Source organism: Myxine glutinosa, chromosome 6, assembly GCF_964187855.1.
Source record: "Myxine glutinosa chromosome 6, kmMyxGlut1.1, whole genome shotgun sequence".
Taxonomy (NCBI): Eukaryota; Metazoa; Chordata; class Myxini; order Myxiniformes; family Myxinidae; genus Myxine; species Myxine glutinosa.
In genome coordinates, this window is record NC_136266.1 from 22,376,643 (window position 1) to 22,390,762 (window position 14,120).

At 43.2% G+C, this 14,120-nt stretch overlaps 1 protein-coding gene across 4 annotated transcripts in view; it reads left to right on the plus strand.

Moving 5' to 3' along the window:
* Positions 1-14,120, plus strand: part of LOC137429644 (kalirin) — a 429,755-nt gene that overhangs the window by 413,084 nt on the left and 2,551 nt on the right. For all 4 annotated transcript variants that reach the window (XM_068119740.2, XM_068119741.2, XM_078779669.1 and 1 more), the window contains 3 exons: positions 7,456-7,623; positions 11,879-11,957; positions 12,385-12,585. In XM_068119740.2, the coding sequence (XP_067975841.2) occupies positions 7,456-7,623; positions 11,879-11,957; positions 12,385-12,585 (448 nt within the window). The remainder of the gene's footprint in view (positions 1-7,455; positions 7,624-11,878; positions 11,958-12,384; positions 12,586-14,120) is intronic.

The following is a 14,120-nucleotide window of genomic DNA, read 5'->3' on the forward strand; positions in this document are numbered from 1 at the left end:
ATTTTTTTTTCTCCACCAGTTTATCCCTAGATAAAGCCTTGTGTTGGCTTAGTGGTTAGGGTGCCGGCTTGGGATCCTAGGATCCTGGGTTCGAATCCTGGTCGATCGCTGAATTAACGCCAGGGGGGTTGACTCAGCCTGTCATCCTTCCGAGGTCGGCAAATTGAGTACCAGTTCACTGGTAATTCCCTGTGTGTCGCAAGAGTCGACTATCAGGGTTGGTGGCAGGAAGGGCATCCGGCCATAAAACATTGCTTCAAAAAGGGGACCATGGTGCCCGAAAAAGGCCAACCCCTGCTTTGCAGGGGAAAATGGCCTCTAAAGGTGGTTCTTTCTTTATCCCTAGATGACGCTCAATAAATTTCATCTTGATCAGATGAAGTTTTGTACTTGTCGAATTATGACATCATAATGGAGGCACCTATGACATCTTCAATAACATATGTTATTCCCCATGAAGAGTTCTTTACAATAAGCCATGTCTCAATTTTTTCTATGCAGCGCTTTCGGAGATATAGAGGTGCAAAGTTTTTCGGTTTTTCCAAGATGGCGCCCATTCCATGTGATCTATGACGTCATAACTATAATTAAAAATGATACAGGTGGAGTTGTACCTATGGTGAAAATTTCCTGTCAATTGGACCAACGTTTGAAGAGAAAATCATTTATTCTGTGCGGACAAACAAACAGATGAAAAAGCACTCATAGAGCGACACTTGGCAAAACAGAACAAAGTAGAATGGCACTCAGTGGAGCATCCTTTTGACCTCAAATAATTGTTGGTTGAATTATGTGACCTGATATGCAAATCATCTTCAAATTTTAAGTTGATCGGATGAAAATTGACAATTTTAGAAATTAGGCTTTTGTTGACCTTTTGGCCTATGTTGATCTCCAAAATAGTGGGTGGTTGAATTCAGGTAGCTGATATGAAAATCCTATTTAAATTTCAAGTAAATCGGATGAAAATTTAGGATTTTAGAAGTTTGAAAAAAAGTGGTTAACCTTTGGCCTTTGTTGACCTTTTGACCTCGAATATATATAGGAATTTGTCTGATCACGAACTCTATAATTTGGTGAAGTTTCGTGAAGATTGGTTTAAAATTGTGACCTGTAGGCAAGTATATGTGAGCAGACAGACAAACAAACACACAAACCGGAGTGATCAACATACTTTTCTTAAATAAATAAAAAATTCCCAAGTAACAAATAGACAGACAGACAAATGGACTCAGATGCAATACCCTCTCCTCAGGCGAGGGTAATAAAGAAAACAACTAGAACTAGATGGTATTCTTAGAATACTTACCCTGCACAGTCAACTTGGTGCGAGACAACTCTTCTGTTTTTTGAACTTTTTTTTTTCTTTGATCCAATATGGCTGCCAGGCCACGTCAGTGATCACATCATAAATTTATATTCTGTAATATAATTGTTGCATAGATCACGCTCAATAAATTTCAAACTGATCAGACTAAGCGTTGTCCATGTCAAATTATGATGTCAAAATTACGACACCAATGACGTCGTTAACAACACCTATTCCCCATACGGAGTTCTTTACAATGAGCCATGTTACTATTTTTAGCCGCGTCGCAGACGCTGCTCATAGAGTGCCCTGTGCTGTTGTTGTTGTTGTTCTTCTTCTTGTTCTTGTTCTTGCAGAGAAGACAAAACCTCAAAGCTCCACCCATTCTGGGAACCATAGCTCCACCCATTCTGGGAGAGCCTTCATATAAACAAATATCCACCATTTTATTAACTCGCATAGCTTTGAGGCCTGTTTTGTAGGCCCGTGGTGTCTTCCTCTCTCACACAGTTTTTTTCAAATCAAATTCGATATATCATTTCATTTTTCACAGTCGCTAACATAGTTTTAGACTCGGTTGAAAAAAAACGGGAAGAAAATCCGATGAAAGTTGCCCTTTATAGAACGAAATGAATTCTCAAAGGCCTGTAACTTCAAGTCCATTGAGATTTTTTTTTTTTTTAATCGCGGCATGGTCAGTCATACACCGCCCGAAATAAGAGACGGGAAAATGCCGAGATATATATATTTTGTTTAAATCGCGGCATGGTCAGTCATACACCGCCCGAAATAACAGATGGGAAAATGCCGAGATATATTAAAAATTCGTCCATTTGATGACAATCGTCACGATGAAATATTTAATTTATACGTCGTCACAATAATGTGGAGAGAGGATAGCTTCGTTCACGTGTCGCCACACACGGGAAATTGCCGAGATATATTTTTTTTAAATCGCGGCATGGTCAGTCATACAGACGGGAAATACAGATATACAAATACAAATACAAATACAAATACAGACGGGAAATACAGACGGGAAATACAGACGGGAAATACAGACGGGAAATACAGAAATACAGTCAAACAAATACAAAAGTCATACAGACAGACCACACATACAGACCTGAAATAACAGACGGGAAAATGCCGAGATATATTAAAAATTCGTCGCCACACACGGGAAATTGCCGAGATATATTTTCACTTTGCACAAAAATAACATCAAGTAATCGAATCAATAGGAATGTCCTGTGCCTATAACATCGACGTTATAGGCACAGCTGCATCTAGGCATTGTGTAACATCGACGCGGCTTTTGTTTTAATTAAAACTTTTTGTACTTGTTTTCCATGGAGTGCCTTCAGAGATATGGAGGTGCAACATTTTTCGATTTTTCCAAGATGGCGCTTGTACCACGTGACCTATGACGTCATAATTATCATTCAAATATTCCACAGGAGGAGGAGCTCTTATGGTACAAATTTTGTGTCCATCGGACTAACAGTTGCTGAGGAAAAAAAAAATCATACTGATCAGATGAAGCATTGTACTTGTTGAATTATGACGTCATATGGAAGGCACCGATGAAGTCATCATCATCATAACCTATTCTCCATGGGGAGTACTTGAAAATGAGTATGGTTTCAACTTTTTCCATTGAGCGGTTTGGGAGATAGAGGTGTAACGTTTTTCCAAGATGGCGTCTGTACCACGTGACATATCACGTCATAATTATGAATAAAAAAATTCTACAGGTGGAGGCGCTCCTATGGTAAATTTCCGTGTCAATCGGACCAACGTTTGCCGAGAAAATGAATTCCAAAAATGCAGACACGTATTTTTTCCAGACACGCCACACGCCACACGGAGATCGGTTTCTGAGGTTTGGGACATGGAATGTAGGGACAATGACAGGGAGATCAGGAGAAGTGGTGGAGGTATTGGTCAGAAGAAGAGTGGACATATGTTGTGTGCAAGAGACGAGATGGAAGGGAAGTGGTGTGAGAATGGTGAAGGGTAGGCAGGGACAGAAATCCAAGTTTGTGTGGCAAGGGTGCCCGGAGGGCGTGAATGGTGTTGGTGTCCTGTTTTCTGAGGAGTTTGTCGACAGTGTGGTGAGTGTGACTAGAGTGAGTGATAGGTTGATGATGGTGAAAATGATGATTGGAAAGCTCTTGGTGAACGTCATCTCGGGATATGCTCCGCAGGTTGGTCGAAGCAATGAAGAGAAGGACAAGTTCTGGTGTGCGATAGAGAAGCTGATGGAAAACGTGAAAGATGAGGAAGTTGTTGTGGTGGGAGGAGACCTGAATGGACATGTGGGAAGGAGTATGGATGGTTTTGAGGGAGTTCATGGGGGTTACGGATATGGTGTGAGAAATGGAGGAGGTGAAAGGATTTTGGAGTTTGCTGATGGAGCTGATTTGTTGATTTGTAATACTCAGTTCCAGAAAGAGGATAATAAGCTTGTTACATACACGTCAGGTGGGTCGATGACAACCGTTGACTACCTGATAGTGCGTAGGCGAGATAGGGGGCACCTCCGGGACACAAAGGTGATCCCGGGGGAGGAGGCTGTTTCACAGCACCACTTGGTTGTCTGCGACATAAGGGTGAAAGGTGCGAGGAGAGCTCGGCGGGTGAAGTACCAACCAAGATTGAAGGTGTGGAGGTTGAAAGAGGTGACAGTAAGGGAGGCATTAAAAGAGAGGCTGAGTAGGGTAGAGGATGATGTGGTTGAGCTTGAAAGTGGTTGGATGTCAATGAAAGCTACTCTGTTGGGAGCCGTTGGTGAGGTATGTGGATGGACAAAAGGACCACCGAGCCACTCGGAAACATGGTGGTGGGATGATGAAGTTGGAAAGAGGATTGACGAGAAGAGGAAGAAGTTCAAGGAGTGGCAGAAGGCGAAGGGTACGGGAGCAGAAACAGCAGAGCATGAAAGTTATAAGGCAGCCAGGAAGGCTGCAAAGAAAGAGGTAGCAAAGGCGCAGGAGGCATGTAGGAAAATGTTTGGAGAACGCTTGGATTCGGAAGAGGGTCAGAAAGCAGTATTCAGGATTGCAAAGCACATAGCAAAAGAGAGGTGTGATGTGATGGGGGTGAGTTGCTTGAAGGATGAAGTGGGACAAATCGTTGTCGACCCAGATGAAATTAAAGGAAGATGGAAAGGTTATATGGAAATGCTGTTGAATACAGAGAATGAATGGGATGGCAACATAGAGAGTAACCCAGTTTTAGGACCGGCAGAGACGATAACTGAGAAGGAAGTTGAGGAAGCGATAAAAGCAATGAAGAGTGGAAAAGCGGGAGGGCTGACGGGAGTGGTGGGAGACATGTTGAAGGCAGCAGGAAGTTGGGGTGTGAAGAGAATGACAGAGATCTGTAATCTGGTGGCGAAAGAAGGCCGCATTCCAGTGGACTGGGAACTGAGTACCCTCGTCCCTCTATACAAGGGGAAAGGTGATCCTCTGGAGTGTGGCTCGTACCGAGCGATAAAGTTATTGGAGCATGGAATGAAGGTATTGGAAAGGGTGTTGGAGGGGAGAATAAGGAAGAAAGTGAAGATCGTCGAAATGCAGTTTGGATTTATGCCAGGAAGTGGAACGACAGATGCACTTTTCATTGTGAGGCAGTTGCAGGAGAAGTACATGGAGAAGAGGAAGAAGTTGTTTTTTGGGTTTGTTGATCTGGAGAAAACATTCGATAGGGTTCCACGCAAAGTATTGACATGGGCATTGAGGAAGTTAGGAGTGGAGGAATGGTTGATCAGAGTAGTGATGGCAATGTACAAAAGAGCGCGCACAGCTGTAAGGACGAAGGATGGGAACAGTGGTGAGTTTGAGGTGAAGGTGGGAGCGCATCAGGGGTCGGTACTAAGTCCACTACTATTTGTAGCTGTGATGGAGGTGCTGGCTCGGAACATAAAGGAGGGTTTACCGTGGGAGTTGTATGCAGATGATCTGGTGTTGATTGCGGAAAGTATGGATGGACTGAAGGAAAAGATGAACAAGTGGAAGGAATGTGTGAAGACAAAAGGTCTGAAGGTGAATATCGGAAAGACGAAGGTGATGGCAAGTGGTAAAGCATGTGGTGAGGTGGAACGAACTGGGAAGTGGCCGTGTGCTGTGTGCAGGAAGGGTGTCGGAGTGAACTCCATTCAATGTACAATGTGCGCTGAGTGGGTTCATCAAAAATGTAGTGGTCTGAGAGGGTCATTTACCAGTGTGGCAGCTACATTCAAATGTAAGGTGTGCACAGAGGGAGCTGCAGATGGAGGAAATGTTGAGTTGGATCTTGGAGACGGCGTGAAGCTGGAAGGTGTGAAAACATTTTGCTACCTCGGAGACATGCTGAATGGAGAAGGTGGATCAGACTCGGCAACGGTTGCTCGAGTGAGATGTGCATGGAAGAAGTTTCGGGAACTGAGTGGCGTGCTGATGAGGAGGAGAGTGTCGCTGAAGCTGAAGGGAAAGGTGTATGCTGCATGTGTGAGAAGTGTTATGATTTATGGGAGCGAGACATGGGTAATGAACGTAGAGCAGCAACGAAGGCTGGAAAGGGTGGAAATGCGAATGGTTCGATGGATGTGCAGAGTATCGTTGAGAGAGAGGAAGACAAATGATGAATTGCGAAAGATGATGGGAATATTGCCTATGATTGATGCTGTGAAGAGGAACAGGTTGAGATGGTTTGGTCATGTGTTGAGGAAGGGTGAAAGTGACTGGTTGAGAAGAGTGATGGAAATTAATGTAGAAGGAACTAGAGGACGGGGAAGACCGAGAAAGACTTGGCTAAAGATGGTGGAAGAAGAAATGCGGGCAAGGGGGTTAACAAGGAGAGATGCAGAAAATAGGGCAAAATGGAGAAGATTGTCATGGGGACCGCAAGGCTAACCCCCGCTCTAGCAGGGAAAATGGCCTTAAAATGCATGTTGTTGTTGTTGTTGTATGCCACACGTACGCACGTACGCAACTGAATGCCTAACCCTGATTTTCACTTCGCGAGCACAGGGCAATGATGACATTGCAACAAAGCATATATTTATTAATACTAATAATATTTACAATAATAATAGTGGTATCACTTCACCTGGCAAAAATAATAATGTACAAATAATCCCCACCCACGCCCCCACCCTGGCCCAAACACATCTGTACTTGGTGAAAGGCAACCTAATGCTCAAGCAGTACAGCAGGAGGGTATGCTACAAGGCTGTGAAGACTAATCAAAATTTGGTCCATACATCCCACTATTTGTGAAAAATGGGTGCTTTATTCTTGTTCAGTGGATGGGGTGGAAATAAGGGGGTGGAGGTCTCGGGACCCCATCCTTGACTTTTGCCCAGGGCCCCAGAATCACCAAGACCGCTCCTGATGTCTGTACTATGGAGCATTTCATTTTTAGGAGTACACATGAGATTTGATTCTACCACAAGTTATTTGCATTTCATATCCAGTTTTTTGCTGTTTCTATAATTATTTACAACAAGCAGGAGTACCCGGCATTGCTCGGTGATGTTATAATCTTGTCAGCATTTTAAAGGAATCCATTTGGGGTTTTTCCCTATTTTTTGTGGGTGCCGAAAACACTTCCTTTCACATAGCTCAGGCACAGAAGCGCGATTTTTTTTAAATCCCCCAAAAATCTAACTTTTTTATTTCAAATTTTTTTAAAATATTTTTTTCCCAAAACACTCGTCGGAACTCACTGAAGAACCTCTGAAAGTTTGATGAAGATCCGTTCAGAATCTTTGAGAATATGGCGACACAGACATACAAACGGCTCTCTTATAGTATAGATACTGCATGTGAAGACGAGTGGACAGCATCACTTTGCTCCCTTCATATTCTCCATCATTTTATGAAGCAAAATATTTGCTGTTTTGGAAATGGAATCCTTCCTGGTGAGTTCATTTGAACCCCTGAGGAGTAAACAGGGCTATCCCACATACTGTGTCAAATTGAGTTTAGGGCACTTTTTTCCAAAGTCGGTGTACCTTTGGTACTGCCTAAACACACAGGTAGTGCTTCGGTTGTCAATACCTGTACACTAAACACACATTGCTCAACCTCACCACACTTTCCACAGTTCTACATCATTCCCTCCTTTTCACCACAAACTTTGATCTGACACCCTCACAGGCCAACCATGCTGGGAGCCTGTTGTGACATCTACAGTCGAGTCCTTCCTGCTCATCGAGGAACTTAAACCTGGACATCGATACCAATTCCGAGTCAGCGCCTGTAACCCCTGGGGGATCAGCTCACCCAGCGAGCCTTCCGAATTTATCAAGTTGCCAGACAATCAAGGTCGATTACCGTGATTTTGTTTTACTCTACCTGAAAACACTGTTAGGTGTTTTAGCTGAGCACGAGCAGCTTTGGGTGAAATATGTCATGATGATTGTGGAAACTCCGAACACTGAGTTTGCCAAGTAACTAAAGTAATGCAAGCGTTATGTAAAAGTCTGATGTATTAAATTACAGCCTCTCCACCATGTTCCATCCAAATCCGTCCACAACTTTTGGAATCTTCCTGGTGAGTGGTCATCAATCATCATCATCATCAACCCTCTGCCGTGACATCCCTCATCCTTCAGACAGGAAGGCTGCAGCCTCTTCCTTCTCATCAGACTGACAAAATCACAAGATGGTTAAACACTTGGAATATGTCTTTATATCCAGACGCACTTTTTATTGTAAGGCAGTTGCAGGAGAAGCACATGGAGAAGAGGAAGAAGTTGTTTCTTGGGTTTGTTGATCTGGAGAAAGCATTCGATAGGGTTCCACGCAAAATAGTGACATGGGCATTGAGGAAGTTAGGAGTGGAGGAATGGTTGATCAGAGTAGTGATGGCAATGTACAAAAGAGCGCTCACAGCTGTAAGGACGAAGGACGGGAACAGTGGTGAGTTTGAGGTGAAGGTGGGAGTGCATCAGGGGTCGGTACTAAGTCCTCTACTATTTGTAGCTGTGATGGAGGTGCTGGCTCAGAACGTAAAGGAGGGTTTACCGTGGGAGTTGTTGTATGCAGATGATCTGGTGTTGATTGCGGAGAGTATGGATGGACTGAAGGAGAAGGTAAACAAGTGGAAGGAATGTATGGAGGGAAAAGGTCTGAAGGTGAATATCGGAAAGACGAAGGTGATGGCAAGTGGTAGAGCATGTGGTGAGGTGCAAAGAACTGGGACGTGGCCATGTGCTGTGTGCAGGAAGGGTGTCAGAGTGAACTCCATTCAATGTACAATGTGCACTGAGTGGGTTCATCAAAAACATCGTGGTCTGAGAGGGTCATTAACCAGTGTGGCAGCTGCATTCAAGTGTAAGGTGTGCACAGAGGGAGCTGCAGATGGAGGAAATGTTGACTTGGATCTTGGAGACGGCGTGAAGCTGGAAGGTGTGAAAACATTTTGCTACCTCGGAGACATGTTGAATGGAGAAGGTGGATCAGACTCGGCAACGGTTGCTAGAGTGAGATGTGCATGGAAGAAGTTTCGGGAACTGAGTGGCGTGCTGACGAGGAGGGGAGTGTCGTTGAAGCTGAAGGGAAAGGTGTATGCTGCATGTGTGAGAAGTGTTATGATTTATGGGAGCGAGACATGGGTAATGAACATAGAGCAGCAACAAAGGCTGGAAAGGGTGGAAATGCGAATGGTTTGGTGGATGTGCGGAGTATCGTTGAGAGAGAGGAAGACAAATGATGAATTGCAAAAGATGATGGGAATAGAGCCTGTGATGGATGCTGTGAAGAGAAACAGGTTGAGATGGTTTGGTCATGTGTTGAGGAAGGATGAAAGTGACTGGTTGAGAAGAGTGATAGAAATGAATTTAGAAGGAAGTAGAGGACGGGGAAGACCGAGAAAGACTTGGGAAAAGGTGGTGGAAGAAGAAATGCGGGCAAGGGGGTTAACAAGGGGAGATGAAGAAAATAGGGCAAAATGGAGAAGATTGTCATGGAGTCGCAAGGATAAACCCCGCTCTAGCAGGGAAAATGGCCTTAAAATGCCTGTTGTTATTGTTGTTGTTGCATCCAGATTAATCTAACACTCTCACTATCACTCTCCAAAAGGACCGTCTGGGAAGCGTTCCCTTCTGTATGCATCTAGTCCACCCTATGCATTCCCTCCTGCCCCTATCCCACCTCCATTCCTCCCATACCCATTGTTTGTCTGCCTCCCCCTGACTTGGTCTTCGGTTCTGCTATTGGTGTTTCCCCCTCTCTCTCTCTCTCTTTCTTTCTCTCTCTCTCTCTCTCTCTCTCTCTCTCCCTCTCCCTCTCCCTCTCCCTATCCCTCTCTCTCTCTCCCTCTCTCTCCCTCTCTCTCCCTCTCTCTCCCTCTCTCTCCCTCTCTCTCCCTCTCTCTCCCTCTCTCTCTCTCTCTCTCTCTCTCTCTCCCTCCCTCTCTCTCTGCTGTTTCTTTTGTCCCATTGCTTTCTGATCTGTTCAATGTGCTTTGACTACGTATATATAAAAAACCAAGATGGGCACTTGTACAATTTTACAGAACTTGCAACAAAATTCTTGGAGCAGACCCTTGTAACTCTCAGTTTGACATATTCATATTGATTTATGTGTTTTTGTAATATGTTTCTTCATAATACAGTGCAAAATTTGCATAATAAACAAAACAAACCAAACCTCTTTATTCCTGATCGTCATAGCAACACTGATTTCTGACTTCTATTGCTCTAAATCAACATATTTGTATTTAATTTCAAGCTCGTACTTTATTATAGAAATGAAATACAACTATGTTTATCTTTGCGTACAAAGATATATTTTTCTGTCCATTTACTTAAATTTTATCCCAGCTGGTCAAATATGTTTTTTCTTTTGTTAGCCTAATATAAATCCTAAGATAGTATGAAAAGGCCTTTCATCTCATCGCACTTACTTTTGAGCTGTCGAGTCTGTGTTCGGTGCTGATGAGATGTGACTATAAATTGTAGCGTTGGTGCTTCTTGGGCAAGGAGTTGCATCACAAAGTGTGCAGACCCTTTGATGGACATTGGGTGTCTCACCTGTTAGCATTAGTTGGGGAGGTCAAATATCCCACAGTGTCTTTCATTGCTCGAGTCGGTGAGGTTTTGCCGGAACCCTGAACAAAATCCAAATTCCTGCCCAAATCACATTCATTTCAATGTAAGGCCTGGCCCTAATGCTAATTTGACCAGAAACATTCCCGGGCGACCCCACAGGGAGGTGGAAATAATTGGGGCCGTTAAGTTTGTAGTTCAAGAAGCTTTGCCTTCCTCTTTTGACGCTTGATGCCTTATTCGGGGACCATTGCTACCCTATTGAAATTGCTCAGATTATTATTATTATTATTCCATGAAATTTGTTGGCGACCTACAGGTCAAACCGTTCATCGCAGGAACTTGAAACTTTGACCATGTATGGTATACCACTTCACTTTATGCGTATCCTAAGTATGACATCATAGGTCACGTGACCTGGCACCCATATTGGATTTATTGAAAATCTTAAAAAGCTATCTCCTCCTTCATTTTCTGACCTATTGAGATGAAACTTGGCATACATATAGTCCACCTCAAGGCGAAGAATGCTTTTTCCCCTGATTAAAAAAATAAATAAATTACAATCAGTCTATGCAGGCCAATTTTTAAAATGTGCTGACTCAGCATTTTTAAAAATAATATTGTGGTTCCATGAATTTTGTATCGACAGACGACAGAGGTGTTGTTGAAATTGAAGCTACGAGGGGAAATTTTCAAAAGGGAAAAGCAGGAAATTTGTAATATTTGGAGGCAACTGCAGGGCAACACTTTCTCATTGACTGAGCTGTCCGATGCCACTGATTAAAAATATATAAATTGCAGAATGGAAGCTGATCAAAGTTTTAAAAAGGCGACATTGTTCTCATTCAGAGTCACGTTTGTTTATGACTAGGGGGCCTGTTGGTCCGTTGTGCCAAATTTTCATTGGTCTGCATGGCCGTGTAGCACACTTGCCTTCCGGATTCAGGGGGGTCTTTTGGGTCCTCTGGGACTTTTGGGTCATCGGGGACTTTTGTGTCCTCGGTGACTTTTGGGTCATCAAGGACTGTTTGGGTCCTTGGGGGACTTTTGGGTCATCTGGGTCTTTTGGGTCATCAAAGACTTTTGGGTCATCTGGGTATTTTGGGTCCTCGGGATCTTTTGGATCCTTGGGGTCTTTAGGGTCTCAAGTGTTAAAGGGTCTTCCAAGGTCTAAGGGGTTTCAGCAGCCTAAAGGGTTAAAATATACATTTTAATCGTATGTAATTAATTAATGGACGTCAAAAGTATGCCTCACACACACACACACACACACACACACACACACACACACACACACACACACACACACACACACACACACACACACACCTCATCCATTTATAGTATATGGGGGTCATGCATTGGGTAACTGAGAGTCACATGGGGAGGGAGGATGTTAAGAAAGTGCCAAAAATGTCACTTATTTTGTGTATAGCCCCTAATTATATAATAGCTCGTTGTGGATAATATATAATATTAATCAAATCAAATGTGTGTTTAATCAAATGAAACAATTTCTTTTACAGATGCTAGATTTGATGGCCTCAATGTATTTTGGAAGAGCAACTTCGACTCAACTTATGCCGAGCTTGCAGAAATTGGAAGGTACGCTCAATAACCTTCACTTTCAACTACGAGAATGCCCCAAAAGCTCTATCACCTATCGTCTTCCGAAACTTAACCCGATTTGTAATTGAATCTTCTCACTGACTTCCCGTTGTCCATGTTTTCCTTTTTCAAGGAGAGTGGTTTCTTCTTTGGACTTTTCATCTGCTGCATCGTCCTCCTAAACAACACGCATTCATTGCTATTTTTCACGGATGATGTCGAGTGATTTTGTTTATTGAATGCAAGTGACATATCGAGTGTTAACTCTTTACCTTCTTTCCCATGGCGGGTTAGCTTGCGACTCTCAACATTTTCTTGAGATAATCATCCTTATTATTCCGTGACCCAGAGAGGTTTTAACCTTTATAAAGACTTCTCCATGAATGAATATTGTTCTTGTATTTTCCTATAATGTCTCTCCCAGGGGTCGTTTTTCAGTGGTGCGTCGCTGCTTGCAACGTGGTTGTCCACAAGAGGTAGCAGCAAAGTTTGTGAGCAAGAAGCTGAGACGTAGGGAGCAAGTATCGCATGAGGTTGCGTTGCTGCAAAGCCTGAAGCACCCACAGCTCCCTTCGATCATCGACACCTACGAGACGGCCACCAGCTACGTTCTCATCACAGAGCTGTGAGCGAATGAACTGTCATTGAAATTATACGTCATTGTTACCCCCATAATCCCTGGATAAACACCTGCCTTTCAGGTGAATTTTGGCATTGTCTGCAGGTTCTAAACAACATGTTTACAGAATTATGCTCTGCTTTTCTTGGTCATTCTTGATTTTGTTTTTTCACCCCGTTACTTGTGAACTTGGTGGCTTAATGCTTGGAGCATCCACTCTGAGTCCAGGAAGTCAACGGTTTGAACTCCAACTGAGTCACAACAGAGTTTTTTTAAGTGGTACATTCCTTGCTTTTGAGGCTCAGCATTTAAAAGAAGGATCGAGCACGAACAAAAATTACCATCGGTTGGCAATCATAACACAGGCCTGATGGGCCAAGTGACTTCCTCCTACATTGAAATTCCTTGTAAGGGTAGTCGTATGGTACACCGCTCCTTTCCTATTCCATCTCCATGTGCCGCATGATGTCATCGCCGGGCACCAAAGGGGGCCTGGCGATGACGCACGCTGAAAGGGAGTACTCAGTTTTCACTCCGTTTGTTTTCTTGGTTTCTTGGTTGTTTGTTTGTTTGTTTGTTTGTCCGGGCGATATCTCAGCCATCCTTTGAGGTAGGAAGCTGAAATTTTGGCACAATAGTGAGCACGTGCTTTGGCAAAAACAGTATTTTTTACTTTTTGATGAATCAATTAATTGCTTCTTACTTAATTATTATCGATTAATTAAGCACCCTAGCCGCTAGCACCCTGGTGTTGGGCTAGCGGCTAGGGTGCCGGCTTAGGATCCTAGGATCCTGGGTTCGAATCTCGGTCGATCGCTGAATTAACGCCAGGGGGCTGACTCAGCCTGTCATCCTTCCGAGGTCGGCTAATTGAGCACCAGTTCACTGGTAATTCCCTGTTTGTCGTTAAAGGCGGCAAAAAGGGTTGGCGTCAGGAAGGGCATCCGGCCGTAAAACATTGCTTCAAAAAGGGGACCAAAAAACAACAACAACCACGGTTCCCGAAAAAGGCCAACCCCCGCTTGCGGGGAAAAATGGCCTCTAAAGGTGGTTTTTTTTTTTTTAAATATAATTAAGCACTTATTTATTTCCTTTCTCATCTGGGCAATATCTCAGGCACCTTTTGAGTGAGGAAGCTGATATTTGGGCACGACAATGACCAAGTGGTTTGGCTGTAAAGGGTATTTTTGCTGTATTGATTAATCAATTAATCAATGAAAAAAATTTTTAACGATTATTTAATTCTTTAATTACTTTTCAAAACGTTAGTTTCAGATGAAACACTGGTGGTTTATGTATGCCATTGGCCAATTGATTAGGAAATTAATTATTTTATGATTATTATTTATGTATTTTAATTATGCAATTAATCAATCAATCAATTATTGTACATCTCTCCGTCCCGATACCGTTTCCATGTGCTGCACGCCAAAGGTGCCCTGGCAATGCCGCTCACTGGGGGCTATGTTATTTATTTATTTGGCTTGCGGGCGATGTATTTTGAATGTACTGTGCTTGTTGTTATTATTATTTATTTTTAT